The sequence below is a fragment of the Pseudopodoces humilis genome, chromosome 31 (assembly GCF_049639895.1).
Source record: "Pseudopodoces humilis isolate 2021_Gansu_Grassland_sample_001 chromosome 31, ASM4963989v1, whole genome shotgun sequence".
Lineage (NCBI taxonomy): Eukaryota > Metazoa > Chordata > Aves > Passeriformes > Paridae > Pseudopodoces > Pseudopodoces humilis.
The window spans coordinates 2,371,566-2,399,120 of NC_142230.1; the positions used below are offsets into that span (position 1 = coordinate 2,371,566).

The 27,555-nt window shown below is 62.5% G+C and overlaps 4 protein-coding genes across 6 annotated transcripts; all 4 read right to left on the reverse strand.

Moving 5' to 3' along the window:
* Nucleotides 1-2,670: 2,670 nt before the first annotated feature.
* On the reverse strand, nucleotides 2,671-5,705 carry GBA1 (glucosylceramidase beta 1). The gene is made up of 10 exons (XM_005532273.3): nucleotides 5,434-5,705; nucleotides 4,961-5,152; nucleotides 4,740-4,886; nucleotides 4,517-4,650; nucleotides 4,265-4,437; nucleotides 3,942-4,179; nucleotides 3,614-3,838; nucleotides 3,367-3,530; nucleotides 3,114-3,239; nucleotides 2,671-3,020 (listed from the first exon to the last, which is right to left on the reverse strand). Exons 1-10 carry the CDS (start codon nucleotides 5,492-5,494, stop codon nucleotides 2,918-2,920), a joined length of 1,563 nt encoding a protein of 520 aa, XP_005532330.3. The 5' UTR covers nucleotides 5,495-5,705; the 3' UTR covers nucleotides 2,671-2,917.
* A 172-nt stretch (nucleotides 5,706-5,877) lies between these two features.
* ENTREP3 (endosomal transmembrane epsin interactor 3) lies at nucleotides 5,878-11,501 on the reverse strand. 2 transcript variants are annotated; one of them, XM_005532272.2, is made up of 12 exons: nucleotides 11,268-11,501; nucleotides 10,642-10,698; nucleotides 10,377-10,487; nucleotides 10,071-10,196; nucleotides 9,869-9,976; nucleotides 9,529-9,689; nucleotides 9,331-9,430; nucleotides 9,169-9,259; nucleotides 8,513-9,085; nucleotides 8,217-8,285; nucleotides 7,508-7,755; nucleotides 5,878-6,927 (listed from the first exon to the last, which is right to left on the reverse strand). In XM_005532272.2, the coding sequence occupies exons 1-12, from the start codon at nucleotides 11,484-11,486 to the stop codon at nucleotides 6,757-6,759; spliced, it is 2,034 nt and encodes a 677-aa protein (XP_005532329.2). In that variant the 5' UTR covers nucleotides 11,487-11,501; the 3' UTR covers nucleotides 5,878-6,756. The 2 variants fall into 2 exon arrangements, with proteins under 2 accessions (XP_005532329.2, XP_087924742.1); XM_088068616.1 differs by having other exon boundaries at nucleotides 8,217-8,282; nucleotides 11,268-11,486.
* Nucleotides 11,502-12,324: 823 nt separating this feature from the next.
* On the reverse strand, nucleotides 12,325-15,315 carry SCAMP3 (secretory carrier membrane protein 3). The gene is made up of 8 exons (XM_005532350.3): nucleotides 15,149-15,315; nucleotides 14,912-15,031; nucleotides 14,704-14,824; nucleotides 14,500-14,628; nucleotides 14,193-14,352; nucleotides 13,932-14,033; nucleotides 13,733-13,850; nucleotides 12,325-13,619 (listed from the first exon to the last, which is right to left on the reverse strand). Exons 1-8 carry the CDS (start codon nucleotides 15,263-15,265, stop codon nucleotides 13,473-13,475), a joined length of 1,014 nt encoding a protein of 337 aa, XP_005532407.1. The 5' UTR covers nucleotides 15,266-15,315; the 3' UTR covers nucleotides 12,325-13,472.
* A 1,540-nt stretch (nucleotides 15,316-16,855) lies between these two features.
* CLK2 (CDC like kinase 2) lies at nucleotides 16,856-27,267 on the reverse strand. 2 transcript variants are annotated; one of them, XM_088068641.1, is made up of 13 exons: nucleotides 27,108-27,267; nucleotides 24,902-25,071; nucleotides 23,190-23,424; nucleotides 21,406-21,499; nucleotides 20,993-21,059; nucleotides 20,564-20,680; nucleotides 20,178-20,344; nucleotides 19,674-19,768; nucleotides 19,253-19,382; nucleotides 18,467-18,549; nucleotides 18,166-18,245; nucleotides 17,888-17,978; nucleotides 16,856-17,532 (listed from the first exon to the last, which is right to left on the reverse strand). In XM_088068641.1, exons 2-13 carry the CDS (start codon nucleotides 25,069-25,071, stop codon nucleotides 17,350-17,352), a joined length of 1,512 nt encoding a protein of 503 aa, XP_087924767.1. In that variant the 5' UTR covers nucleotides 27,108-27,267; the 3' UTR covers nucleotides 16,856-17,349. The 2 variants fall into 2 exon arrangements, with proteins under 2 accessions (XP_087924767.1, XP_014116366.1); XM_014260891.2 differs by having other exon boundaries at nucleotides 21,406-21,502.
* Between the last annotated feature and the right edge of the window lie 288 nt (nucleotides 27,268-27,555).

Here is a 27,555-nt window from a genome sequence, read left to right on the forward strand (position 1 = left end):
TCCCACTGTCAACAGCAGCAGCTGGACCCTCAAAGGGCATCCTGCTGTCCCAACATCGTGCCAGGAGCAAAGCTCTGGTGCTCCGGTAGCACTCCCTGCTCCTCCAAGAGTGACCCTGAAGCCCAGCGAGCCAAGGCTGAACTGGGCCAGGTCACCTGGGCACACAGATCCTATCTGATCCCATCACCCAGGACGCTCCCACTCCTGTGGACATGCACCCATTACTGCGGGGACATCCTCAGCATCTCCACGCAGGGGTGGCCCAGGGAATGGAGGGTGGCCAGATCCCAGCCACAGCTCCCAGCCACAGCTCTGCTAGCCTGCAGCATCAATACCAGGTCAGGGCTCCCCTGCACAGGGTTAAACTGCTCCGTTAGCTTTCTCTCCATGGGTGGAGCAGCACTTCATGACTAATTTTCTCCATTTCTGGCATATCAGATGCAACTCTGGGGCAATTCAATTCATCAAAGTTCCTCCTACCCCCAGCACTGCCCTGCCGTGGGCCCTGCCACAGTTCCACACCTCTGCTGGGAGCTGAGCCATGCAACATCTGGGCCAGTTGCCACTGGGGCTGGGGCAGATGGGGCCAGGTAGCCCCTGGTTACATCTCACGGGGCAAACAGGTGGCCCAGGAGGGAGCTCCTGTCCCTGTCCCGCTGCGCTGTGCATCTCCCACCTCCAAGTGTGATTAAGGTGTGATCAGACTGCTACACCCAGGCTAATGAGCCCCAATTTTGGGGAGGGATTAATAGCTCCTAAGGCAATCAGCCACCTCCAAGCTCACTTCCAGCCATCCAGGATGCCCCCATTCACCCTTTCCCATTCCAAAGTCCAGTCTTTCCTGGCCCCCATCAGCCACAGCCCCCCCAGTTGGCTCAGGTCCCACAGCTCCTGGAAGCAAAACACTGCGGAGGCTGCTGGAGCTCATCCTTATCAACACCAGCTGATAAGAGTGTCCTGCTGAGCAGGAAAAGTGAGACCCAGGGGCCAGGCAACACCCCGCATGGAGCTGCTGGCACACAGATACCAGGCAGCCCCACCAAGCCCCCAAAGCCGTTTCTTGTGGCCAATCTCCAAATACAGAGAGCTCCTGGGGGTCTCAGGGGCCTCGTGGCATGGTGTGATCACCCTTTGCAGTGCACGGGTGGGTTTGTTCCAGGATGGGGTCAAGGATGTGGGGTCAAAGGAGCCATCAGAGGAGCCAGGGTGTGAATTTTTTCCCTGAGCCAGGAGAGTGAAGATGGGAACCAGGGACATGGAGCTGGGCTGAGTCACCTTTCTAGGGATCACAACTCTGTAAACATCTATGCCAAAGAGCCTCGGTGTGGCATCACAGCAACTCCTTCCCAGCAGCAGGACCCCAGCCCTGAGCACGTGGGGACAGTCCTCAGGGTGATCACTGGTTCCAAGCCAGCTGCTGCAGGTCCCCAGTCACTGTGAGCCCCAAACAAGCCAAGGCTTTGCACAAGAATTAATGAGCAGAACCAAGCCCAGCGACGTCGGAGGATTCGCCCCCGCTACGTTTATCCCAGAGCCAGTCGGTCCTTCAGCACGGAGCCGAGCGCAGGGACCAGGGCACGTGGACCAGAGTGATTCAGCATCGGCCACCAGCTGCTAGCACCAGGGCAGGTAAGTAGGAAACAGGTGGGGGAGCAGCCCTGCACCCAGAGTGGGATGCTGGCAGCAGGGTGATGGCAGTGGGGTGATGGGGATGGGACTCGCTGAAGTTATGATCCTGGAGAAACATTTCCCTCTTGTGGACAAACACAAACAGCCTCCGGGCAGGAGCAGGGTGTTCTCCCCAGGACTCTCGGGAGCTGCGGGGTTCCAAGAGCAGCATCCCTGTGGCTCCGTGGCGTGCCAGTGTCCCAGGGTGACACTGTCACTCACTGACCACGCCTGGGCTGTGCTCAGCCCACGCAGCATTGGGGCTGTCAGTCCTGACAGCACCCCTGGGCACATCCCGCCTGCACACATCAGCCCAGGGGCCGTGCCACCCTCCTCGCCCTGAAATTATGACCTCCCTGCCCTAATCTCCTGCTCTCACACCCTGCCAGCTCCTTCCCTCCTTCCTGGGTGCGCCCACACTCAGCACCCACTCCCGCTCCTGTCCCCGCTTGCTCAAGCCACCCCAGATGTGTGGTGGGTGCACTCCCACCCTCCCCACCACAGTGGGGACCCCTCGGCTCAGACCCCACGGGGACCAGCTGGCTCCAGGCATGGCTCCTCCAGCCTGGCCAGCCTCCCTGTCCCAGAAAAGCCACAGGAGCAGCCGGCACTGCCCTGACCTCAGCCAGAGCTGGCTGTCCAAGGGCTTTGTCCCTGCTCCTGACGCTGCACTCAGGGCGAATCCCGAGCCACTTGCTAGGTCCTAAAACCCGTCCCGAAACGCATCAGGAGCGCAGCCGGGCTCTGCCCTGCCCCAGCCAGGAGTGCGTGCCTGGAACGGGGAGCAGACTCTGCCTGGAGCATCTCTCAGCAGGGTGAGCCCCACGGGGAGCTGAGGGGGCAGAAGGGCAGGCGGTGGGCAGGGAGAGGGGCTGCCCCACGATGCTCCGGCTGCTCTGCGCTGCTCGCCAGACTCCAGCAGGCTCCATGCCGGGGTGGCACCCAGCCACAGTGCCCAGGAGCAGGGGAGGGACCCAGACGTTCCTCTTCCAGCCGCAGACATCAAGGCAGCATCCGTGTTTAATGTCAGAACAGCAGAACGCAGCATTCACAGCCTGTGCGGCCTCCACCCTGAGGGGCACCGGTGCCCCCGACCCTCCTGCACACGCACGGCGTTCCCGGCCCGGCCCAGCCCGCTCCGGCTCCGCCGCGGCCCCGGGGAGCCGCTTCCCCCGGCCCGAGCCCGCGGGCCTGAGCGTCCGGCCCGGCTGCGTCCGGCCCCTGGCCAGCCATGGCCATCCTGGCCCCGTCACTGCCGCCGCCACAGGTAGGTCTGGATGGAGTTGGCCGGAGCCACGGCCGCGATGAGGCCGACGGTGTCCGCCAGCCCCAAGGCGATGTCCTGTGGGGATCTGTGGGGAGAGCAGGGCGGTCAGACCTGCAGCAGCTGCACAGGGCCCAGGGGGATGGGGTCACACACAGGGGGGCCGGGCTGCATCACCCACCGGTTCAGAAGCACCACGACCACAGCCCCGTCAGGGCGCAGGAAAGCCGCGTACTCCAGCGCTGTTTTCTTGGACTCCCTGGAGGCGACGAGCCCCACACGCTGGGAGCCCTCGGGGATGAATTTGCTGAACAGACAAATGAGCAGCAACCTCAGGGTAGGAATCAGACCCCTGGAGAGCTCCTCTCAAGCCAAATTTGCCTTGTGCCTCTCAGGAGCTGTTGCTGGAGCACACGTTGTGGGCTCCAACCCACCTGAAGTGCCCCATGTGGTAGAACATGGGCTGCTTGTAGAAGATGCCTTCGCTGCTGTCCACAATGATGGGGCTGTCCACGTAGTTCTTGACCCAGTTGGGGCCCCCCTCCAGATCCAGGGCCAGATTCCAGTCAGTCCAGCCGGCCACAAAGTGGTTCAGATTCTGCAACACGACAGCTCAGATGCCTGCCCAACACCAACAACCCTCCCCAGGGCCCAGCGCACAGGGAGACAGAGGGGCCTCACCATCAGGATGCTGTGGCTGTACTGGTTTCCCCGCTCCCAGCAGCCCAGGATCACATCCCGCTCCCAGAAATGGGCACCAATGCACGCCTCCGTGGCCAGGATAAAGTAGTCAGGGAAGAGCTCATGAGTGGGCAACACTGTGTCCTGTATGGGACCGATGAAGTCCAGGTACCAGTGGATGCCGATGCCGTGGACGTAGCGAGCTGCCCCCTCATCCTCCAGGACCTGTCAGGGAGAAGAGTCAGTCCCACAGGGCAGAAACAGAGACCCAGCACCCAACAGGGTGTCCCACAGGTCACCATGATGGCACATCCATGCCCACACTCACCACTCTGGCCCAGTGAGGGAGGTGGAGCCGGTTGTCGTCCAGGATGATGAGCTGGACGTGGCGGTGGGAGCTGTTGGCCAGCGCCGGGCCCAGGTCCCGAGCGATGAAGTCCCGCTGCTGCTCGGCTGTGAAGCCCAGGCACTGGAAGGGGTAATTGTTGATCAGCCCAGCCGTGGGCTCGTTCTCTGCTGTCACTGCCCAGAATGTCACGTTGTGCTTGGCATATTCATCTAGGAACCTGGTGTGGGGGGAAGGGGTGAGGAGTCCCCAGTGCCACCACTGAGAGCTCCCCAGGTATCGCCCCGGCCCCAGCCGCTCCTCACCGTACAAAGTAGTTGGCCCAGGTCTTGTGGTACCTGTCCCCTGCCTGCCCCTTCAGTGTCCCCTTCCCCACATAGGACTCGCTGGTCTTCAGCCAGGTGGGGGAGGTCCAGGGGCTGGCATACAGTGACAGCGGCCGCTTGCTCATGGCCGAGGCTCGGTGAAGGAGGGGGATCTGCAGGAGGAGGTGGAGGGGCTGACTCAGGTCAGCCCCTGTGACCCTCCAGCCCACCCTGCTCCCTCCCACCGCTCGCCTTCAGCTTCGTGTCCTCATCTCGCAGGCTGAAGTGGGTGAGCTCGTAATCGTAGGGGACATCATCGTAGGTGTAGGCGTGGAGGGAGAAGTCGCAGCTGGCCATGGGCAGGCGGATGAGGTTGTACTCCAGCCCTGCCAGGCACAGTGGGACATGAGGTGTCCAAGACATGCCAGCACCCACAGTCCCTGTCACCATCCCACCTGTCTCCCTGACACCCTACCCTCCTCAGAGAAGTACGAGCGCAGCAGGTGATCCTGTGCTCTTTCTGGCAGGGATAAGATGTTGATGGCGGCCGCGTCCGTGATGGAGCCACCAAAACCCTTCACCCTCTGGAACCGCTGCGTCGTGTCCAGGGTGAGGACGACATCTGCAGGGAGGGGAGCCCAGCATGACGGTGGGTTGCAGCAGGGTCCATCCCATCCCTGCCATCCGTGGCAGTACCTGGGGCGCAGAGTCTGCGCTGGAACCTCCCCTCGCTCCGCTCCAGCCGCTTGCCGGCCTTGCTGCTCTCATACTTGACATAGGAGCCGGGGTCCGGCAGGGCCAGGGGATCCAGAGTGTCACAGTACGTGGCATTGCAGACGCAGACCATGGCATCACGCCCAAAGTACTTGGGACTGCAGGGCCGGGCGCCTGGGGGGCACGGGAGGGCACTGGGGGCAGCCTCAGGGAGGTGTCCCCGCCAGCTCTCCCGCCTGCCCCGGGGGTGATGCCACTGCCCCGTGCTCCACACCCCGGCACCTCCGGAGCAGCGAGCTCTCCTCTGCCCCCGGACCCGCAGGCAACTCCCGGGAATCCCGGCCACGGACTCCCAAGGGATTCCCTCCCCTCCCATTCCGGTCCGTCGGGCGTCCCAGGATGCCCGGGGACCGCGGTGCCCTCCATCCCCGCGCAGCCCCGGGTCCCCCGCTCACCTGCGGCCCGGTGCCCGGCCAGCAGCACCAGCAGCAGCCGCCAGCACAGGGCGGCCCCCATGGCCCCGCCGCTCCCGCTGCGCTCCCGGCAGCACCGACTCCACCGCCGGCCTCGCCTTTAAGGGCGCCCGGACAGCCCGTCCCGCCCACACCCGGTGCAGGAGCGGCACCGACTCTGGGCGGGCCTGGCCCCGAACCTTCCCCCGCGCCGGTTCCGGGACCGCCAACCGGGGGAACCGCGCGGCTGCGGGGTCGCTTCCCCCCGCCGCCCCGAGAGGCGCAGGCCCGGTCCCGGCCCCGGTCCCCGCTGCCTCCCCACGCCCCGACGGCACCGGCCGCTCCGGCCCGCGGAGCCGCCACCGGCAAACCGGGAGCCGGCACCCCGTGACCGATCAGCTGACCGCCCGCCCCGCCCTGCTCCGCCCCGTGACACCGGCCCCGAGGGCGGCGGCGACCACCTTTATTCGGTCTCTAGCGAGGGGCAGTGGCCGCGGGACCGGCCCCGCAGCGCGGCCCGGGCGCAGCCGGGCGGGGAGGAACGGGCACGGCCAGCGCGGGGCACCGGCACCGACACCGGGACCGGACGGGGCGGAGGGGCTGGAGAGGAGACAGGCATAGCCAGCTCGGGGGGACAGGGCAAGGGACAGGCACGGCAGTTCCGGGCACGCTGGCACAGGACAGGGGACCGAGGATCAAGCCAGCATAGCCAGCCAAAAGAACAAGGCAGAAGGCAGGCACGGCCAGTGGAGGGGACAGGGCAGGGGACAGGCACGGCTGGCACAAGGGACCGGGGATCAAGCCAGCACAGCCAGCCAAAGGGACAGGGCAAAGGGCAGCATGGCCAGGGCAGGGGACACGCATGACTGCCCCGGGGCACAGGCACAGCCGGCACAGGGGACAGAAACGGCCATGCCAGGGTACAGGCACAGCTGGCACAGAGGACAGGGTATGGCCAGTGTGTGGGTCAGGCACAGCCAGAACATGGGACAGGGCAGGGGACAGGCGTGGCCATCCCAGGGAATAGGCACAGCTGGCACAAGGGACAGGGCAAGGGACAGGCGTGTCCAGAACAAGGGATAGGGCGAGGAACAGGCATAACCATCCCAGACAGACAGGGGACAGGCACTGCCATCCCCAGCAGACACCCCAGGGGTCCCTCACTCCAGCCCCGCTTGGGGAAGGGGCCCAGCTAAGTCCCTGGGGCAGCAGCGCAGGGCCCAGCCCCACCAGGGCAGCAGCAATGTCCGAGCAATGTCCAGGGCTGAGCCCAGAGCCCTCTCCACACCGGAGCACGGCAGGGTCCCTGCAGGTGAGGCTGTGCCCTCAGAGCGCGCTCTCCTTGCAGGCCCCGCTGAGGCTCCGGGGGCGGCTGCGCTCCAGCCGGCGCGTGGACAGGAGCCGGCGCAGGGACGAGGTGGAGCTCAGGTCCCCGCAGCTCTGCAGGTGGATTCCTTCGTGGGGCCGCTCTGCCCCCGGCCAGGCACTCCAGGGAACCTGCAACCCACGGGGATAGGCTGCAGCCACAGGGATGGCAGCCCTGCCCAGGGCACCCTCCTGCACTCAGCCCCCTGCGCTCAACCCTCCACGCTCCAGTGCAGCCACAGGTGGCACACGGGGCAGGAGGGCAGAGGTGCCAGGGATGGCAGAGGCGTGCATCATGCGCCCACGCTGGCATTTGGGACAGGCTCGTTCCCGTCAAGGCCTCCTGGGCTGCGCAAGGACTCCAGCATCCCGAAAAGCTGAGTCGCCGGGATGTCCCAGCATCTACCTCCGGGTGCAGTGACTCAGGGGCAAAGCCAAAGCTGTTGCAACAGGCATGATTTTCCCACCCGTGGCTCCAGTGGGGATCAAGGAAAAGGAGCTGCCCCCCAGGAAGGGCTGGGCAAGGACAGTGTTTCAGGAAGAACGCTCTGCCTGCAGCCAGGGTGCCAACGCAATGGGGGTGGGTGTGGCAGGGGAACGGAAACCATGGTAAGGCCAGGGTGGAGGTGCTGATGGGGACAGAAGGGAAAGTGTAGAGAGAAGTTCTATGGGGAGGAGGTGTTGCCCATCCACTGTGGCTTCCAGAACCCACCTGTTTGTGCCCAGACACCTCCATGCCAGCTGCCAGGCTGCGCTTGGGTCTCTGCAGGAACCTGGCCACCAGCCCCCGGGTGCCCCGGTAGCCCTTGAGGTCCCCCAGGGAGCGGGTGGTTGTCTTTGACAGCTGCTGTGGCACCTTCTTGCAGGGTGGCAGCTTGTTCTTCCCCACCGAGCCAGCCCGGAGCAGCGGTGGGGAGTCACAGTGGGAACGGTGGAGCAGGCAGGCCTCAGAGCACAGCCCTGCAGAGTGAGCGCTGTCAGACAGGACACTGCTCTGACAGACACGGGACACTGCTCTGACAGATCCATCCCTGCCCTCAGACCTGGGACACAGCTCTGACAGACATGGGACCCTGCTCTGATGGACCTGTCCTCATCATCAGACCCAGGACACTGCTCTGACAGACATGGGACACTGCTCTGATGGATCCATCCCCACCATCAGACCTAGGACACTGCTTCAACACACCCAGGCCACTGCTCTGATGGACCTGTCCCCACTGTCAGACCCTAGGACGCTGCTCCCAGCAGATCTACCCTCACAGGCCTGGGGTGCTGCTGTCTCCCATCCCCAGTCAAGCAGGAGCAGTCCCACCGCTGGTCCCCGATGTCCCAGCCCAAGCAGGGTGAGCTCAATCCCCAGAGGGCTACAGACCCTCCCCATGTCCCCTTTCTATCCCAGTAGATCACAGTGCCCTGACCTGTATCAGCGGAGGAGTCGGATACGGTGTCCTCCAGTGCTTTGGTATAAAGTACTTCTCTGAAATCTGCTGGGAGCAGAGAGAGCCCTCAGGCCTCAGCAGATGTGCAGACCCCAGGCAGCCCAACCCTCCAGCCCCCCAGGCCAGCAGACCTCCCCTGCTCCCCCCATTCCTTCCCAGACTGGCTCTAATCCCATCTGGCCACAGAAAAACATCCAAACCCTGCGGCACATCCCGGCTGCACCGCACAGACCCTGCCACGCGCCCACCCCGTCCCGCCGGTCGCTGTCACCTACCGGCACGGCCGGCCATGGGGACACCGGGGTCACTGTGTGACCTCAGGAGCGGGCGCGGGGCCAGCCCCGGGGCCGGGGACGATGGGCAGGAGGTCTCGCTGTTGCGCCGGGGGCGGCCGGGGCCGGTGTCCGTGGGGCGGCCGCTCCCACGCCCCTGCAGCGAGGAGCCCTTGTCCTTGAGCCGCACCTCGGGGAAGCAGGGCCCGGCGCAGCGGCCCGGCCCCGCCAGCCGGTTGCAGCTGTGCGTGACGGCTCCCCGCACCAAGATGCCGTCGTGGCCGGGCTCGGCGGTGGAGCAGGAATAGGATCGCTCGCCCCGCACGCGGGGCTGGGGAGTCTCCTCGAAGGGGCCCTGCAAGGCCAGCGTGGGGCTGCGCGCGTGGTGGCTGCACCGCACGCAGTCCACGCTCAGGCAGTAATCGGCGCGGCTGCGCTGGATGGAGCGGAACAGGACGAAGTCCACGGAGCGCATGGAGCCCTGCAGCTCCAGCAGGCACGAGTCCTCCGAGGGGCTGCTGTCCCCGGGGATGTCCATGATCTCAGACATGATCAGGGACCCGCTGTCCATGGATACTGCAAGGAGCAGACGGGCACAGCTGAAGAGATGGATCTGCTATGGCCCCACTCCCATCCCCTGTGCCCGGGGGAGCGCTCACCTTCTCCGCTGAGCACGATGGAGGGGACGCGGTCGCAGTCGCAGGTGCAGGCGTGGGAGCCCTCTGTCAGCTGCGAGTCGAACAGGGTGGCCTGTGGGACAGCACGATCAGGGCTCAGCTGAGCAGGAATCCACCCTGCCCTGACCTGCCCACGGCTCCCACCTGGCTGTCTCCCCGCAGCCCCATCACAGTCTCGTACGATGGGGGGAAGTCGGTTGGGTAGAGGGGCACGGGGCTGTCCATGGAGCCGTTGTAGGTGATGCTGCAGAGGCAAGAGCAGAAAAGCCACACTGGATGGGACAAGCCCAAGCTGGGGGCACACGGGCCCCCCACCCTACCAGCCTTGCTCACAGCTGGTACCTCTGTGCATCCGTCTCAGAGCTGCAGGTGTACTCAGGTGGGTAGTAGGGGGGCGGTGGCACCGGGGGAACAAATTCCTCGAAGTCCATCATGCTCTGCAGAAAGGTGTCGGGTGGGGATGTGCATTCCAATGTCACAGAGCTCGAGCGTTGTGGGACCAGCTGCAGGGAGAGGGGAGAGCTGAGACCTCCTGCCCGCAGATCCAGCAAGGGATGTGCATCCTGGGCTTTAACTGCGCCCAGCTGGGGCCAGGTCCTGCCCTGGCACCCCCGGGACCAGCACAGCCTGGGAACGCTGCTCCCTAGCCCTGTCTGCTCCTCGGGCCAGAGCTGGGACTCACCACGTGGACGATGTCAAGGGAGAAGATCTGGATGCAGCACACGACAGCAGAGAGTGTGCAGATGATGGTGGAGAAGATGGTCAAGCCACAGACACTGAAGAGGAGATCCTGGGGAGCAGTGGGGTGAGCTGCAGAGCCTGCAGAGCGTGGCCGGGTGTGCGGCCGCTTCCCAGGGAGCCCTCGCATCCCCCTGCTCCTCCACCTTGAGTGCCACACGGATGCTCCGGCAGTTGGGGTTGGGGAACATGGTCAGCATCTCGCTCTGCTGGCTGCAGGAGGAGGGTGGGGGCTCCGAGCGGGCCTGGCAGCAGACACACGTGTCCCTCTCCTGGGGACGAGAAACACCGTGAGGAAGCTCTGGATGCCGTGCTATCCCCTGAGAGCCACCAGCACATCCCCCCACCAGACGCCAGCTCTGCAGCTCCCCCTGTCCCCAGAGCCCCACAGCCAGGGACGAGCCGTGCTCGGAGGTCCGGGGGTCGCTGGGGCTGCCCCTGCCCAGCCTCACCCTCTCGCAGGCCTCCAGGGTCTTCACCAGCTGCGCGTTCTGGCACGACAGGATGGAGCCGGCGAGGCTCAGCATGACGCCCAGCACCGACAGCAGCGTGAAGAAGGCGATCTGCAGTGGGAGGAGAGGGGCTGCCGGCTGCACAGGGCCGCGGAGCAGGGAGCCGGCACACGCTGCTGCGCACCCGAGGGCACGAGCGGGGGCTGCTCGGCCTCCCCATCCTGGGCTCCCCCGCCTGTGGAAGGGTGTCCCCCCCAACACCTACCACCAGGGTGAGCGGCCGCTTCCAGGAGATGATGCCGACGAGCCCGGACAGTGCCAGCTGCAGATTCCCAAGCCCCGGGGTGAGCACAGGGAGAAGGCACTGTTAGGCAATGGGGCCCCGAGCAGCCCCTGCCCACAGGCAGAGCCCCCCCAATTCCCGCAGGCCTGGAGCCAGCCCAGGAGCAGCGGGGCTGTAGGAGCAGCCCTGGCGCCACAAGACGAGAGAAACTGCTGATTCAGGGCCTGGAGACTGCGGGCTGCTCTGGCTGGACAGCAAACCCAGGCCAGGATCCGTGCTGCAGGGTCACCATGGGGGACCCCAGGTGCTGCCCTCACCCCGATAGGCAGCAGACAGAGCAGAAGCCCCCGTCACCACCCTGTCATCACTGTGGTGCCCCCACACCCCTCCCTGCCCTTGGCTGCATATCCCGGGCAGTTCCCTGCACTGCTCGGGGGTCCCCATCCCTCACAGTCACCCTGGGGGAGCCCTTAGGATTTTCCCACAATGCACCGCGGCAGCCACGGGCCGAGGGTGGGGGGAGCAGCGGGGCTGCCCTCCCCAGGGACCGGCGGCAAGCTCGGCCCCCGAGGAGCCCCCTCCCCGCGCCGCCCCGGCCCCGCACTCACCGAGAAGCCGGCCCAGGACGGGCAGGACTGACGGATTTTAGTGGAGGGAGTGATGGTGGCCGCCACCAGGCTGAAGGTGACGATGAGGACGCCCAGGATGGCTTGCACGAGACCCAGGACCAGCAGGGCCTGCAGCCAGGTGCGCTGGAGGCGGAGATGGGTGAGGCTGCGGGAGCTGCGGCCGGTCAGCGAGCGGCTGGAGTCGGTGGGGGAGGGCATGGCCGCGGCGGACGGCGGCTCGGGACCGGCCCCGGAGCCCCGGGGCAGCCGGCGGCACCGCGCCAGGACCGCGGGGAGCGGGAGCAGCCGCTCTGCGGGAACGGGCCGGGCTCCACCTTTCGGCCTGCCGGAGGATGCTGACGGTGGCTCTTCACTGCCCCGGGCGGGGGGGCTCGGGCAGCGCCCACGGCCACGAGGAGCCAGGGCCGCCAGAAGCTCCGCGTAGAACAGAACCGGCCTCGCCCGTCCCTGCGCACCCGGGCTGGGGCCGGCCTAGAGCCGCCGGCTGGAGACGGAGCGCGGCCCCGGTACCGCCGCCTCCTCCCTGGCCGTCGGTGGAGCGCCGGGCTCCCGCCCGGAGATCATCCCGCCCCGCGGGGTCCGAGAGCCGCCGCCCGGGACGCGGCCCCCGGGGCAGCGCCAGCAGGCGGGAGCCGCGGTCCGGACCGGAGCATCCTCCGCGGGCGGTGGGCGCAGAGCCGGGTCCCGCTACCGGGCCGGTACCGCTAGGGGCGGGCGGCTACCGGCGGTCGGTCCGCCCCGCGCCCCACAGCCCCGGCGCCGCTCGGGGAAGCCGGGTCGGCGGAAGGCTGCGAGCGAGCATCGCCGCCGCCGCGCCCTCCGGGATGCCCGGGGCCGCGGCTGGAGGCGAAGCGCCGGGAGATGCGGGGAAGGTACCACACGCCGGCGGCTTCTTGGCCGCGCCCGCCCCGGGGCCGCCCCTGTGCGGCACGACGGGAGCTGTAGTCCACCCACACCATCCCCGGGAGCTGCGACACCGCTACCGGCCCCGCCGCTCCCCCCCAGCCCTGGTCGGCGCACGGAGATGGCGAAAGAACAGAGTGAACCTTCATTTATTCCTTAAATAAACCGGGAGGCGGTCGGGGAACAGCACACGGGGAGCAGCGGAGGAGGCACGGACCCCCAGAGGAGCCCACGCCGCAGCAGGACGGGGAGGGCACCGGCCCCCACAGCTGAAGGCACAAAGCCTCTCGCCAGCCCCGGAGCTGCAGGGACAAACCGGGAGCATCCGAGAGGAGATGGAGTGAAGCAGAATGCATGAAACCTGTCCTGGGGATCCCCAGGGATACCGGGACAGGGGACAGAGCGCAGGTAAGGGGGACACGGGGCTGCACGCAGGGATTCGCCCCCACTGAGGAGGGTGAAGGCCCTGGCTGAAGGGTCCTGGGGGGAGCAAGGGGTCACAGTCCTTGAAGCGGGTGGGGAGGGGGACTGGAGGAGCTGTTCACCTCTCCCTGGAGGTGAGGGGGAGCCATGTGAACACCAGGGCTGCTCCTCAGCACCCAGCCTGGCTTTGGGGTCCACATGGGCTAAAGGCAGGATCCCCACAGGCAGCAGCTGCCCGAGCTCTGCCTGTCCCTGCCCTGGTCTCCTCATCCCTGGTCCTGGAGAGAGGGAGAGGATGGGGAAAGGGACAGGACAAAAGGACAACACACCCTGGGGAAAGCATCAGCCCCATCCTCATCCCACTAGAGCAAGCCCCAGGACGGGGAGGGGGATGATGTTCTTAGCAGAGCATGGGGGTCCCTGGGCACACAGGGGACCCTCCACACCCCAGGGCACACATGTGTCATCACCAGGTGGGGAAACAGGAGAGCACAAGGAAGGCAAGTGACCGTTCCAGTCCCTGGAAGCAGCATTCCAGCCATCTGGAGGAGGCTCCTGCCCCCAACAGCTGGTGCTGGAAGGGAGGGTGATGGCAAGCTCAGGGCTCGGCCGCAGCACTTCCCACCCTGCTCCCCCAGTCTGCTGAGGGGAGGGGACCAGCACAAACCAGAACAGCCTCTGTCCGTGAGGAAAGGGGGTTAAGAGCAGCAGACGATTCAGGCACCAGCACTTCCAAGCTGGGATGAGGCAGCCTCTGACAGCTGATGCAGACGCACAGGGATCCAGTGAAAGTGCAACTCGGATTTCCTCTTCCTCGGGAAGAGCCCGCGTGCGCCAGGGAGGCAGGGCCGGGCACGGCTACGGCGCGCGGAAGGCGTTGGTGGCCGCGCCCGCAGCGGCGTTGGCCGCGGCCGTGCGCACGGCCTGGTTAGAGAAGACCCCGGCCGCAAACTCCTCCTGAGCCTTCTGGAAGCTGGCACCCGTCCGGCGGTACAGAGAGTGGATCTGGAGGACAGGAGCGGGCTGGGGTCAGGGCTGGGGCTCCAGGGCCCTCGTAAAAGGAGGTTTACAGCCCAAACCTCCCCCAAAGGGAGCCAAAGGCTTCGATCCTAACCCACCTTTTTCAGCATAATGATCCCCAACACAGCCACTCCCGTGAAGGACAAGGACACCAGGATCATCATCACAGCCACGGCTGTGTTAGTCCGCAGTGCTATCAGGCTCAGGATCCAGCCACTGCAAAACAAGAGGCTGTTGTCCCCAGGTTCCCTCTCCCCCACCCACCTCTTGCCTTTCCAGGGTCAGCACACGGCGCACCTGAATCCCCAGTTTGGGATGCCAATGGCCTGCAGCACGTACATCACGTTCTGGGCAAAGAAGACGAAGAAGAAGACAAAGAAGTTGAAGGAACTGTCGCTCCTGGGAGGAAGAGATGGGCGAAGTTAGGCCACAGAAGAAAGCTCTCAAACCTTCCTTAAAGCAGGAGACATGGGGGGAACAGGGAGCTCGGGGTGGAACCACCACATCCCACAGAGCCCCCAGGAGCTGGAGCAGGGCACACACGGTGCAGGGACACACCTGAAAGCTTTGTACATGGGCCGATACCAGCAGACGAAGGAACAGGGTGTGTAGAGCAGAGCCCAGAGGATGGAGAGGCCAAACCCAGAACCAGACGAGGGGTCCACGCAGAACCAGGCGAGCGAGGACAGGAAGTTCAGGAAGAGAGCAATGGTGCTGGCTGAGGGAGAGGACAGCGCTCAGGAGCCAGAGCCAGGCTCCCCCAACCCCCACAACCACCTGTTCATCCCAATTTCCCCAGAGCAGCAGCACATTCATCCTTCCACCTCCTCCCAGGGTCTGCCCCGAGGTTCCCGTGGAGACTCACCCATCCAGAGGTAGTACATGGTCGTGACTGTCTTCTGGAAGTCAGCAGGGATCTCCACGGGGATGTCCTGGTAGAAGCAGGGCTTCACCGGGCAGAAGGACGGCAGCGGGGGCCAGTTGTTGAGCCTCGCTGTGGACAGAACCGGGTGAGGAGGAGCGAGGATGGGTCCCTCCCTAGTCCCTCCCCAGCCCCGCAGCCACTCACTCTGGGAACCGCCGAGGGCCGCGTTCTGCAGCTCCCGCTCCCGCCGGTCCAGCTCCTCCGCTTTCCGGTTGAGCTCCTCCTGCCGCTTCAGCAGCTCCGCCGTGGCGGCGGCGGCCGAGGCCTGCGGAGCGGGGGACACAAACCCTGGGCTCCCGCCGGCGCCCGTGTCCCCCCGGCCCGCCCGGCCTGGCGGTGCCTCCCCCCGTACCTGCGAGCCGTAGGAGCCGTAGTTGCGGGGCTCGGTGGGACTCGCCTTCCGCGGGGGCTGCGCGGCCGCCGGTACCGGGGGCGGCGGCGCTACCGAAGGGGTCTGGAACGGCGGCGGTGGCTGCAGGGGAAGAGGAGAGAGGTGAGACTGCGCCGGCAGCGGGGAGGGCTCCGGTGCCCGGGAAGAAGCTCCGGTGCACGGGCAGGCCCCGGTCTCCGGGCAGGCCCCGCCGCCCACCGCGTCGCTCTCGAAGGGGTTGTAGCCATCCAGCACAGCGCCGGACCGGGCCTGCAGCGCCGTGGGGTCCTGGAAGGGGTTGTCGGGGAGCACCGCGGGGCCGCCGCGTTGGGCCATGGCCGGACCGGGACCGGGAGCGCGCTGGACCCACGGGATCCGCGCCGCCGCCGCCGCCGCCGCCAGGCCCCGCCCCTCCCCGCCGCTGATTGGTCCTGCTGCGCCTGACGTCATCGGGGAGACCCCGCTGCAGGGGGCCGCTGCGCACGCGCCGGGGCCGCGCCGGGTGGGGCGCGCACGTGGCGCGGCCACGTGTCCCGGCGGCCACGTGCGGCGCATCCATTTCCCCTCCCCCCCCCAATTCCCGTTCGGGTTCCCCCGACAGCGGCGGCCGGAACGGGGCTCCACCGCCCCCCGGTTCCGTGGCTCCGAGCCTCCGGTTCAGCGGCTCCTCCTGCGTGTCCCCCCGAGAGGCTCCCTGCTCTTACCGGGCGGCCCGGTGCCGTTCGCCCGCCCCCAGGCGTTATCCCGGGGGCCACTCCAGCAGCTGTCACCGAGCCGGCCCGACAGCCAGCGAGGGACTCGCGGCACGACGAGCACTTGGGGAATTTCTCTTGTGTCTCCTGGACCAGTTATTTATAGGAATCTCCAAATCCATCCAGTCCAGCTGCCCCTGGACTGCACAGTGACCCTCTCCCGAACAGGGATTCCTCAGCACCCCGGGAGCAGGACATGCACCCTGTCCCCTCCCAGCTCCCAGTGCTCGGCAGACTGAAAATACTCTGAACAGACTTGGAGTGACACGTGAACCCCACAGGTGAGCTCCCACCTCAGCCCAAACCTGGAGCTGCTCCTGGCAGAGGTACAAGCCGTGGATTTGGGTTTTGGACACCAGCGTGAATTTGGTATTTTCTTGAAGTCTAAGGCAGACCACAGTCAATTTAATTCTCCTCCAGCCTCAGTGCAGGGCTGGGCACACGGGCACTGGGCAGGATTTGCCCCTGCAGCCTCAGGAGGCAAGTGAGGGCTCCCAGCCCAAGCTCGGTGAGTTGGGATCACAAGCCCATGGAGAGCCCTCAGTATCACCCTGCCTGAGACTCCCCACACCCACTCCAGGTGAAACCAGACATTTCCTTCCCCCCCTGCATGGTGACAGCCTGCCAGGGCCAGGACACCCTGGCAGAGCCTGACAGTGCCACAACAGAGCGTTAAGCAGAGCACATCTGTCACCCACACCCTAGTGACACTCTCCCCCTGCCATCAGCTGTGACACAGCCCCAACTGCCCAGGGACCAGCCCAAAGCAAGGCCCAGCCTCCCTGCAGAGCTGGGAAGAGCCAAGAAGACACAAGACAGCCCTGGGGCAGATACAGGACAGCTGGATGTGGGCTCCTGACAGCCCAACAGCCACCACCAGCAGCCAGTGCTCCCCCCAAGGCTGAGAGGTTTCTCCAGGGAAGAGAAACCAGTCCTTTCCCTGCCTCCCACACCAACACTGGACCCAGGGCACAAAGAAAGGGCCAGTCCATGGTTTTCTGCCCCCCACACCAGCATCTACTCAGGTCCTGCTGCAGCCCTGTCAGGCAAAAGCAGCTCCTACTCAGTGTAGGCTTGGGAGGAATGGTGCAGGTGGATAGAGCTGGACCACAAAGTTCCTTTCATCCCTCTCCTTCCCCCCACGGGGCACAGTAGAACAACCCCAGGCAGCTGCTGTTGGGCCAAACCCAGATGAGGTGCTTTATTCACTTCATCTTTATTTTTCACAAAGACTGTACAAAATTCTTATAAAACTCTGGTGTGGGGATGGGCTATGACATTGATCCAAAAAATAATTCCCATGCAGTCCCACCAGTTCCATAACTTACAAGGAAACAGATAAGCTACAGAGAGCTGCGAGTCCTGGAGTATTTACACTGAGGAGGGCGGGAACGGGAGACAAAGCAACACGAGAGGTATTTACAGCACGGACACACAGGCCCCCTCACCTCACGAGAACGGCAGCAGCGACAGCAGGTCAGGCCCGTGGTGCTCCGAGGCCGACAGAGAATCTGGGCTATTTACAGTATCTCACATATTAACAGCTTTACAAATGTGTCCAGGAAGTTCATCTCATGTATAAAAAAAAAAAAGCACCAAGTGTCTGAATAGAAATCACACAGGCCTCCACGGGGGCTAGAATCCGAGGGCTGGCTGGCACCTGTGGCGTCACCGGCTGATGTCCCGGCTCGAGTCCCACATTTTTGTGCTGGGCTCCATGCCCAGCATGTCAAAGAAGGGGTGCTTGAGGGCCTCGGCCAGGGTGACACGCTTGGACGGCTCGTACTCCAGCATGCTCTCGATGAGGTCGAACAGGCGGTGATGGTCCTCGGCCTCCGAGGTCAGGTATCGCTGCCAGGTGGAGGGGGAAGGTGAGGTTCAAGGAGGCTACACCCTGTCCTGGGATGTTCCCTGGGCTCACAGGCTAAGCTGGGGAAAGGCTGGTTTGTTCAGACCATCACTCAGCCTGGAGCTGAACTCTGTGCTCCTCTACCCAGAACTGACAGATTTTCACGCACCCTCCCTTCCCCAGGCACTTCCCGAACTTTCCACACCCTCCCTGTCCTCCACTTCAGATTAAACTCAGGTTGCTGCAGCTTCCTATTCCTGGGACAGCCAAGGCTCCCCTCAACCACACTGGTCTGAGCCTTCCGCTAGCCCAAGCTTGCCCAGAGGGAGAATCTGAGGAGGGGCCAAGCTGCCTTACCCGCAGTGGTTTGCAGTTCTCCCGGACATAGCGTCCAGCTGAGGTGTTCTCATCCCAGTCCAGGCGGCCGTGGTAGAAATATTTCTGTTTCCTGTCAGAGGAACAAGTGGGAACAGGTTACACCTGAGCACAACACACCCTCCAGCAGCAGCAAGGTGCCAGCCCCAGTGGGACACAGCTGGCTGGCTCAGCAGGAAAAGTGGGATCCCCCAGGTAGAACCACTGCCCCTGGAGCAGGAGGGTTGGCAAACCTGCACTGCCCAGCTGGCCTCGCTCACCTTGTCTTCCGGACCATCCGAGAAGGAATTGGCCCCAAGATCCTCTCCATCATGGCCAGGTGCTCCCGGTTGTCATGTGTCTGGGAGGGAGAAATGTAAAGGGAAGGCATGGAATAGATTCCAGTGGTTTTGCCTCCAGCCCTGGGTGTTCCCCCACCCCGAACCCCTTCCTAGCCAACACCTCAGGTATTTCTAAACACTGCAGTGATGGAGGGACCCCATCAGTTCCAGGCCTCTGGGCTGTGCTGGGAATCCAGCATCATCTCCCAGTTGGGAAGTACCCACACAACACAGTTCTCACCTGGAAAAGGGTGAAACCCACATAATACTCAAAGATGATGCAGCCAATACTCCACACATCACAGGGTTGGCTCCAGCCAAGCTCTGAAAAACAATGTTGTTTAAATAAATGATCCAGTTACAAGCCAAGAATTCAAATCCCTCTTCCTTTTAAAAATAAATAACTGAAAAAACATGTCCTATTCCAGCCAGGCTCCTGGTGCTCTGCAGGCAATATACTATACTGCCCAGCTGGCAGCAATACCAAACCAGCAGCTGACAACCATGGAATTATCAAGGTTGGAAAAGACCTTCAAGATCACTAACTCAAATCTGTGACCAATCCCCACCTTGACACCCAGTCCAGGACACCGAGTGCCACATCGAGCCATTCCTTGGACATTCCCAGGAATGGGGACTCCAAACCTCCCTGGGCAGCCCCTTCTAATGCCTGACCACACTTTCCAGGAAGAAATTCCTCCTGATGTCCAACCCTGGAAGAACTTGAGGCCATTTCTTCTTGTCCTGTCCCTTGCTCCCTGGGAGCAGAGCCCAACTCCCCATCAGGAAGTTGTGGAGAATGAGAGGGGTTCCCCCTTGAACCTCCTTTTCTCCAGGTGGAACAAACCAAGAATAATGACAGGTCTGTAACCATGGCCTTCCCAGGAAACAGCACTGCAGAGCTGTTCAATAAAGCACTTCCCATCTCCCAGGGCAAACCCAGAAAGCTCCTGAATGATGTGGAAGCCCAAAACTCAAACCAAAATAAAAGTGGGCAGCACCCAGTGCCCTCTTGGGGCACACCTACCCAGGATGACTTCAGGGGCCCGGTAGTGCCTGGTGGAGACAATGGTGCTGTGATGCTCGTGGTCAAATGTGGCGCTGCCAAAGTCCACCACTCTGATGGCCGTGCTCTTCACACTCCGCTCGTCCCGCTTCTGCAGGGGGCAGAATGGGATACATCACCTGGGAGCTCCAGCCCCTTCCTTACATAGCTGAGGACACCATGGGAGGGGAAAGCTTTGGCAGCCCCACAGCTCAGCCCCAAACAAGCTCCCACCACCAGCCAGCTACTCCTGGGGTCACCATGGCTCACTCAGCACTGGCAGATCATGCAAAGCCCTGAAGGACTGCAGGGAGTCCACATCCCCTGGGGCTGTGTCTGACCGCTCTGGCAAAGTCAGGGACACCAAGAATCCAAGAGGAGACCCAAGTCGAGGCAGTGTTACCTTTTCCAGGTTGTAGGAGAGCTCATAATCAGAGTTCACGAAGAGGATGTTCTCTGGTTTGAGGTCAGTGTGGGTGAGTTTATTGTCGTGCAGAACTGAGGGAGCAAAGAGAATCAGGGGTGAGGGCAGAGAAGCAGAGCAAGGCTGCACCCTCCAAAAAGCCATCACTGGTACAGTTTGCTCATACTGGCACCAGCTTAACCCACATTTCAACCTGGATGTGAACAGCCAGGCAAAGCCCAGGTCATGATGCTCCAGTAGAAGCACGAAGATTTATTGTATTGATCGCCAGAAGGTTCAGGGGGGTGGATGCTGGAGTGCTCTGAGCTACTGCCAGCCCACAAGCATCAGAAAATGAAGAGGATTCATTCCCAGAGGGGCAGGAAGGCTCAGACTCAGAACCACAGCAAATACTTGTTGCTCTGGGCCACCAGTTGCAGAAGTGGAACTGACTGAGCTCCCCAGGTCAGGGCAGAGCAGGGGAGAGCAGCAGGGAACACTTACACTTCACAGCCTGGCACACCTGGAAGGCCATGTGCCGTACTTGGTGGATGGGGTAAGGCAGGTAGTTGTTATCCTTCAGGAAATCGAAGGTGCTGAGCCCCAGCAGCTCGAAGGAGATGCACATGTGGCCGTGGTAGTCAAACCAGTCAAACATCCTGACACAGAGACTGACAGAAACATTCCAGTTGGGAACAGCTCTGCAGGCACCGCTCAGCTGGGTCACACCTGCGTCAGGCTCCTCCTTTCCCAGCTCAGTCTGTATCCCACAGCAAGCCAAGATGCTTCCAAAACTATCTAGGATCACATTCAACCACACAACACCAAGCACTTGTTCCAGCCCAGCCCTGAAACTGGCCCTTCCTGCTGAACACCAAGAGCACACTCACTTTGTGTTCTCGGGATCCTTCTCGTTGATTTTCTCCAGCACGTTGATTTCCAGTCGAGCAGCCTCTTTGTATTTCTCCACGTTTTTAATGATTTTCAGAGCAACACGTGCACCGCCCCTGTGGGAGAACAGCAAGCACAAGGTGAGCCCTGAGTGGGTAAGAGGGGCTGTGCCCTGTGAAAGGGACCTTCTGACCAGCCTCCCCAGCCTTGCTCAAGCAGGTTATTATTAAGGGGTGTCAACCAAAGCTGTGCCCTTTCCCTCCCTACAAAACATCCCTGAAGCTTCCCCCAACACATGGGCAACACAGAGGGTGAGAGCCTGGAGCAGCAGAAGATACTGAAAACCAAGAGACTGATTTTCACCCCCAGGCTCCCATGTTATGCCCAAAAGGCTCCGTTGCCAGCTGTGGTCTCCTTTTCGCACATACCTCCGGTGATCCATGCACTGCACCACTCTGCCAAACGTGCCTTCCCCCAAGGTGCTGATAATCTCATCTGGGAGGGAGAGAAGGAGAGGGAAGGAGCTGAGAGAGGGAGCAGGACCTGGCTGCAGCAATACACAGGGCAGAGGAGAATGCATTGCAACACCTAACCTGCACACAGCTGGAGAGACCGGAGCAGCGGAAGGCTGACACCGGCTGCACAAGGCAGCTGCCCTAATTCCCTGGCACTTCAGTAACAATACACAATATAAACGTAGCTTTAACAAAAGGGGAAGGAAAAGGAGAGGGTTTCTCTTTAATAAACAATGAAAATAAAATGAAACAGAAAGATAAGACAGATCTGCGACTGCGATGGGAGCTTAACTAGAGAGCTAAATTATGTTACGATTTGGCTGTACATCTTTCTTGTAGCCAGTCGCCGACGCGATAGATCAGATGCCCCTCGTCGTCGTCCTCCACACTCTTGGCCCTTCTGCTGCTCTGTCGACTCCGCTGCTGGCCCAGGCAGACAGGGAATTCATCATTCACCAATCAGATTTTCAAACCAGCGCAGCAGCCAGCGTCACGCATTGGTTGGTTTGGAAATTCACATGGTTGTTTGAGGAGGGGTTGCAGGAGGAGATTCCCAGCCAATTCATACGGCACAGAGGAATATATAACGATAGGGATATTGCAAGGGAACATGTCAAGATACAACACACTAGCTCAGAAAAGAAAAAAACAGTTTGCTTTTCGTTGTAGCAAAAAAAAAAAAATTAAAAAAAAAAGGAAAAGAAAAAAATAAGAAAAAAATAAGAAAAAAAAGAACCTACAAACAGCCCCAACCCGAACCAGTGTGACAGCAGAGCTGTCAGAGTGAGGAAGCTGAGGGCATGGAAGGGGCCAGCTGCTCTCGCTCCCATGGGGGCTCAGAGAGGAACAGCACCGGCCTTCGGGTCCTGGGGTCTGCCTGAGCACGCCGAGGGCCAGAGGCCACGGGGAGGGGCTCCCGGCAGCCCCACGGCTGCCACAGAGCAGGGGCAGCAGGAGGCAGGTGCCAGGAGGTCCTGCACAAGCCCAGGCTGCCCCCACAGGCACCCCCATCCCACTCCAATAACCGCCCACACAGCTTCCCCCAGCCCCGACACTCAGGGAAAGATGAATTCTGAGAATTCAGAAAAGCAGCTCTAGATACAATGATCCATCCAAAACCGAAAGTTTGCAGTGACTGCCTGGGGAAAGACGGACACTTCTTCCTAGACCCTCCCCCAAAGAAGCTGATCCTGGAAGGACTAACTTCCAGAAGAGAAGCAGAACCCAACAGGGAACAGGGACAGCCTGGGATGAGGCAGATAAGAGGTTTATGCCAGAGAAGAGAAATTCCTGCCTCCTGTTCCTCAGCTAAGTGTCCCCATACCTGGAAGCAACCGGCCAGCAGACTTGGGACCCAAATCCAACCCCCAGTCCCCTCCCTGGACACAGAGCCAGAACAGACCAGACAACATGAGAGCTCCACACACAGAGCAGAGAACGTGTCTGGGGTCTAACAGAAGTGGAAGGTGAACAGCAGAACAGACAAGAAGAGAAAGCCAGGGATGCTGCCAGGAAGAGCCTGGGATGGTTCTACCTCCACCTGAGCTGAGTGGTCCAAAATCTCTGCTCCTCTGCAAAGCCCCTCGCATGACACCCAACATCAGCTGGGCCCACCCAGGAGGATCCTGCTCTGGAGCAGGTTCTAACCCTCAGAGCCAGGGGCTTCCTGCCACAGCCCGAAACAGGCACCCACAGGGGCAAGTCACCTGTCACAGGCTCTCTGGGACTGGGACCAGCTGAGCGCTGGCTGTTTGAGCTTCACACAAATCCTGCCTAGCTGGGGCTCCTACACAGCGCTCCACGAGCATCACCGAACGGGAGGAGATGCAGCACCACCCTGGGAACCCGCCAGCCTTGCGGGGCACTCCTGTCCTCCCACCTGAGCGGGCAACACTGAGAGAGGCTCTGAGCCACCCGTGCCCAGCCGGCACAGGGCAGCGCCAGCCACGGCGCACAGGGATGCGCGCAGGAACGCTCTGCACCAAAAGTTCTCTAACACACAGTTCAAGCCGAGTCCGAGAGAGCGTTAGAAAGTGAGTTTTCTACTTACCCAGCTCAGCACCTGGGAGAGAAAGGTTACAGGGCAGGTGTGGCACAGCAGGATACTCACCGATGAGGAGCGGCTAAAGGACCGGCTGCGGCGCCGCCTCCGCCTGTGCTTACGCCGGCTGCTTTTGCAGCTCCGGTAGCTGCCCTCGCGGTCCCGGGAGCGCCGGTACTCGTAGGAATGTCGGTACTCGGGCTCGTAGTAGGCATCGCCCCGCTCGCGGCTGTAGTCGTTGCGCCGGTAGCTGTCACAGTAACGCCGGTCGTAGGCCCTCCGGTCTGCAGAGTGGTCGTCGTAGCTGGGCAGGGGGATGTGGAGGGGAACGTTGGAATGGACTTGAGGATGAAGATCACCTCTCACTAGAGCAGATCTCCTTTTCCAGCCTGGACTTGAACACTGACAGGTTTGGGGCATCCACATCCAACCTGTGTGCCTGTATCTCACCACCATCACAGAGAAGATTTTCTTCCTAATGTCTAGCCTAAATTCTCTCTCTTGCAATTTTTACCCATTACTCCTTGTCCTATCACTACAGTTCCTCATGGAGGGTCCCTCTCCAGCTTCCTTATAGGCCCCTCTAAATACTGGAAGGTGCTGTGACAACCTTCTCTTCTCCAGGCTGGAAAACTCTCCCAGCCCAAATTCTCTCAGCCTGTCCTTCCATAGGGAAGGTGTTCCATCCCTCTTAACAACTTTCCAGCCTCCTCTGGACCTGTTCCAACAGTTCCATGTCCTTATTACATGGGGAACACCAAAATTTTGCAGTGCTCCGGGTGTCTCACAAAAGCACAGTAGAGGGGATACACTCAATGCTGGCAGCTCCAGGGGCAGTGGCAGCTGAGGGGTGGAAGCCCAAGGCAAGAAGCCATGAATTGCCAACTCTTTGCATAACAAGGGGGACAGGGGCTTGTGTCCCAGCCAGGTGAGGGACACTGAAGGACACTCAGAGCTGAGGACCCCACATCTTCCTGAACTGACACTGTGAAGGGATCAGCGGGTCCTTTGCTCAGGACCCTTCCTTGAAGGCATCAGCTAGAGCTGTTACTGTGTTATTGCACCAAGATTAAACTATTTTTAAGGACTGAGACATCTGACACTGCTGTGAGAAATGGGGGTTGAGCCAGTAAGGAAACTGGTCTGACTGGGCGTGTGGAGTGGGTAGGGAGTCAAACAGACTTGGGTCACTGAAGCCACTGCAAAGGGGTCTCAGTCCCAGCTCAGGTGGTGGAGTGGCACTGCCAGAGGGGCTCCTGGGTGGTCAGACAGGGACGTTTCCCCAAGAGAGGAGTGATGGTGTTTGGTGACAAGCACTGTTCAGGCTGTAACAGCTCAGAGCAGGTCCAGGTCACATGGAACCTGGGTGAGGATGGATGACTAGGCCATGATTAAGGGACTGGAGCATCTCTCTTAATGAGCAGAGACTGTGAGAGATGGGCCTTGTTAGTCTGGAGAAGACTGAGAGGAGTCTTAAATCTCATTACTGCACATTAGTATCTCCAAGGCAGGGTCAGGATGGTGCCAGACTCTTTTTCAGTGGTGCCCAGCAACAGGATGGGGAGCAATGGCCACAAACTAAAACACACCACATTCTACCTCAACACAAGGAAGAAGTTCTTCCCATGGAGGGTGGCAGAGCACTGGAACAGCTTCCCGGGGTAAGCATGGGGTCACCCTCTCTGGAGACATCCCAAACCCAGCTGGGTGACCCCAGAGGTCCTTCCCAACCCAACACCTCAGTGATTCTGTGCAACAGGGCAGGTGTGAGCCCCGCTCACCTCCGGGATCGGACGTGGTAGCTGTCCTCCCGCCGGTGCCGCCGGTCCCGCTCGCTGCTGCTGGACCGGGACCGCGTCCGCCGCCGCTTGTGCTTGCGGCTCCGGTAGCGCTCGTGGTAACTGCCGCGGCTGCTGCGCTCCGACGAGCGGTACCTTCGGGAGTGCGGCATCTGTGGGGACAGCAGGGACCCTGTGAGCCACCCCTGGGGACAGCAGGGACCCCGTGAGCCACCCGTGGGGACGGCAGGGACCCCGTGAGCCACTCCTGGGGACAGCAGGGACCCTGTGAGCCACCCGTGGGGATGGCAGGGACCCCGTGAGCCACCCCTGGGGACAGCAGGGACCCTGTGAGCCACCCGTGGGGATGGCAGGGACCCCGTGAGCCACCCCTGGGGACAGCAGGAGCTGCACTAACAGCTGCATGGCACAGGACCCGGGCAGAGCAGGGAGGTCGCGAGCAGCATGTGTGAGTGTGCCAGGGAATCTGAGTGAGAGGGGAGGAACCTCTGAGAGATCCCAGAGCCCCACAGGACAGGATGAGACCACCCACTTGCCTCCTGGTTGTTTCCCAGGTTCATATCCCTTCTTAACACCCATCTCTGCTGCCCACAGCCCCAGGAACAGCTTTTGCACCTTCCCTCTTTAAGCTGCCCAGGAAGGAGGGAAGCAGCACCAAGGAGAACAGAGGGAAGGTGAAATGAAACCCTGGATATCACCAGAGTCCCTGTGCACCAGTAACGGATGCCCAGAGAGCAGCTCCTCAAGAGATGCCTCAGGTTTAATGCCAAGTGACATCTACACTTGGACACAAGGGTGGGAAAGGGTCTGGGGGAGCCACACGAGGAGCAGCTGGGGATATTTGGTCTGTTCAGATAGGACTGAGGGGAGATCTCAGGGGGCTGCAGCTTCCTCAGGAGGGTCAGCTCTGATCTCTGCTCTGTGTGACCAGTGACAGCATCCAAGGGAATGGCTGGAGCTGTGTCAGGGACGTTTAGGCTGGGCATGAGGAAAAGGCTCTTCCCCCAGAGGGTGCTGGGCACTGCCCAGGTTCCCCAGGGAATGGTCCTGGCCCCAAGGCTGCCAGAGCTCCAGGAACATTTGGACAACGCTCCCAGGGACGCACAGGGTGCGGCTGTTGGGATGTCCTGGCAAGGCCAGAAGCAGGACTTGCTGATGCCTGTGGATCCCTTCCAACTCAGGAGATTTGTGACACATGTCCCTCTGTCCATGGGAAACCACCCAGGAGCAAACCTTCCCTTCCCAATGGACATTACCAGAGCCCTGCAGACCCTCAGCTCTGCCCCTCTGGGGGAATATGAGAGGCTGGAGCCAAGGAGACCCCGAGGTGAGACAGCACAGTGGGTGCAGCCCCTCAGACCCTGCCAGGCTGTGCTCCACAGCTCTCAAACATTCCCCACACGGATTTTGGTTCCAAGCACAAATCGTAGAATCATGGAACGTTAACTGCTGGGAGAGACCTTAAAGCTCACTCAGTTCTACCCCCTGCCATGTTCAGAAACACCTTCCAGTAGCCCAGGCTGCTCCAAGACCCGTCCAACGTGGCTTTAAACACCCCAGGGAAAGGGCAGCCACAGCTTTTTTAGGCAAACTGTGCCAGGGCCGGAAGAGAAGCCCAAACTCCTTTTTCCCAAAATGCTCCCGCGGCAATTTCCCCCATCCAAAATGCCCCCGGCTGCGTCCCCGTCCCCGCCCTGCGCTGACATCACCGGCAGGGCTCGGACAGGCCGAACCGGCCCCGGCCCCGGGGTGATCACGGGCTCGGTACCCCCTGCACGGTGGGGCTTTGCCCTGGGCTCCCCCCGAGCCTCGCCGTTCCAGCCGCTGATTGAAGGGAGCGCGAAGGCGGCGCTGGCGGCCCGCCAAGCCCCGTCTCCGTGGAACGAGCACTGGGGCGTTTCTCAGCGGGGCTGGAACCGGTTTGGGGACGGTGATGGCGGCCGCGCCGGGCGGGGCCTCCGCCGTGCTGGGCCGGAAGCACCGGGACACCGGGAGAGATGGGCCAAACGCGGGGCGGCCTCGGCGGGAAGGCCCCGACCCTGTCCCCCGGGGCCATCCGACCCCGCCGGAACACCGAGGCCACCGATTCCCATCGCGGCCCTGCCGGGACCCACAGGCCGAGCCCGCCCCGCGGCGCCCTCACCGGCCGCGACCTACCCACCCCACCCCGCCCCGCGCCGCGCCGCACCGTCCTCGCAGCCAGCCCGGTGCGCTTGTCCCACAGGAAATCCGTGATGGCGGCCGTGGGCCCCCGGGCCCCGCCCCAGCTCCCGCCGCCGCCGCCGCCGATCCGGGTCCTGCCAGCCCGCGGGGCCGCGCACGCACGTACGCGCGCACGTACGCACGCACGTAGGCCCGCGGAGCTGCGTCACACCGGGTGGGGCCGATGGGCGGTGTTAGAACCGAGGGGCGGGACCGAGAGCGGCTCGTCCCGCCCGGCTCCCTCCCGCCCGCCCCCTTCCCAGCTTCAGAGGCGCGGGCTGGGCGAGGCCGAGGCCTCGCGATAGCCCCGCCCACCCCGTCCCCGGAGCCACACCCCGCTCTGCTGACGGCAGCGGGACGGTGCCGAGGGGCGGGGTCGTGTAATGGGCGGGGCCTATGCTGATATCCCCGCCCATCGCCTCCGGGAGCCCCGC

Excerpts from the sequence above, each read along its gene's own strand:
- GBA1 (XM_005532273.3), bottom strand. The coding sequence starts at position 5,494 with ATGGGGGCCGCCCTGTGCTGGCGGCTGCTGCTGGTGCTGCTGGCCGGG. Across the intron at positions 3,531-3,613 it reads ACAGCCACAGCATCCTGATG|AATCTGAACCACTTTGTGGC; the intron begins GTGAGGCCCCTC and ends GTCGTGTTGCAG. Across the intron at positions 3,021-3,113 it reads GTCGTGGTGCTTCTGAACCG|ATCCCCACAGGACATCGCCT; the intron begins GTGGGTGATGCA and ends CTCTCCCCACAG.
- ENTREP3 (XM_005532272.2), bottom strand. The coding sequence starts at position 11,486 with ATGCCCTCCCCCACCGACTCCAGCCGCTCGCTGACCGGCCGCAGCTCC. Across the intron at positions 10,699-11,267 it reads CGTCCTGGGCCGGCTTCTCG|CTGGCACTGTCCGGGCTCGT; the intron begins GTGAGTGCGGGG and ends GGGAATCTGCAG. Across the intron at positions 6,928-7,507 it reads AGGTGTCTGGGCACAAACAG|GTTCCCTGGAGTGCCTGGCC; the intron begins GTGGGTTCTGGA and ends CGTGGGTTGCAG.
- SCAMP3 (XM_005532350.3), bottom strand. The coding sequence starts at position 15,265 with ATGGCCCAACGCGGCGGCCCCGCGGTGCTCCCCGACAACCCCTTCCAG. Across the intron at positions 14,629-14,703 it reads GGCCCTCGGCGGTTCCCAGA|CGAGGCTCAACAACTGGCCC; the intron begins GTGAGTGGCTGC and ends TTCTGTCCACAG. Across the intron at positions 14,353-14,499 it reads CATGTACTACCTCTGGATGG|CCAGCACCATTGCTCTCTTC; the intron begins GTGAGTCTCCAC and ends CCTCTCCCTCAG.
- CLK2 (XM_014260891.2), bottom strand. The coding sequence starts at position 25,071 with ATGCCGCACTCCCGAAGGTACCGCTCGTCGGAGCGCAGCAGCCGCGGC. Across the intron at positions 20,681-20,992 it reads CAGTGCATGGATCACCGGAG|GGGCGGTGCACGTGTTGCTC; the intron begins GTATGTGCGAAA and ends GTTCTCCCACAG. Across the intron at positions 18,246-18,466 it reads TGGGTTTCACCCTTTTCCAG|ACACATGACAACCGGGAGCA; the intron begins GTGAGAACTGTG and ends TCTCCCTCCCAG.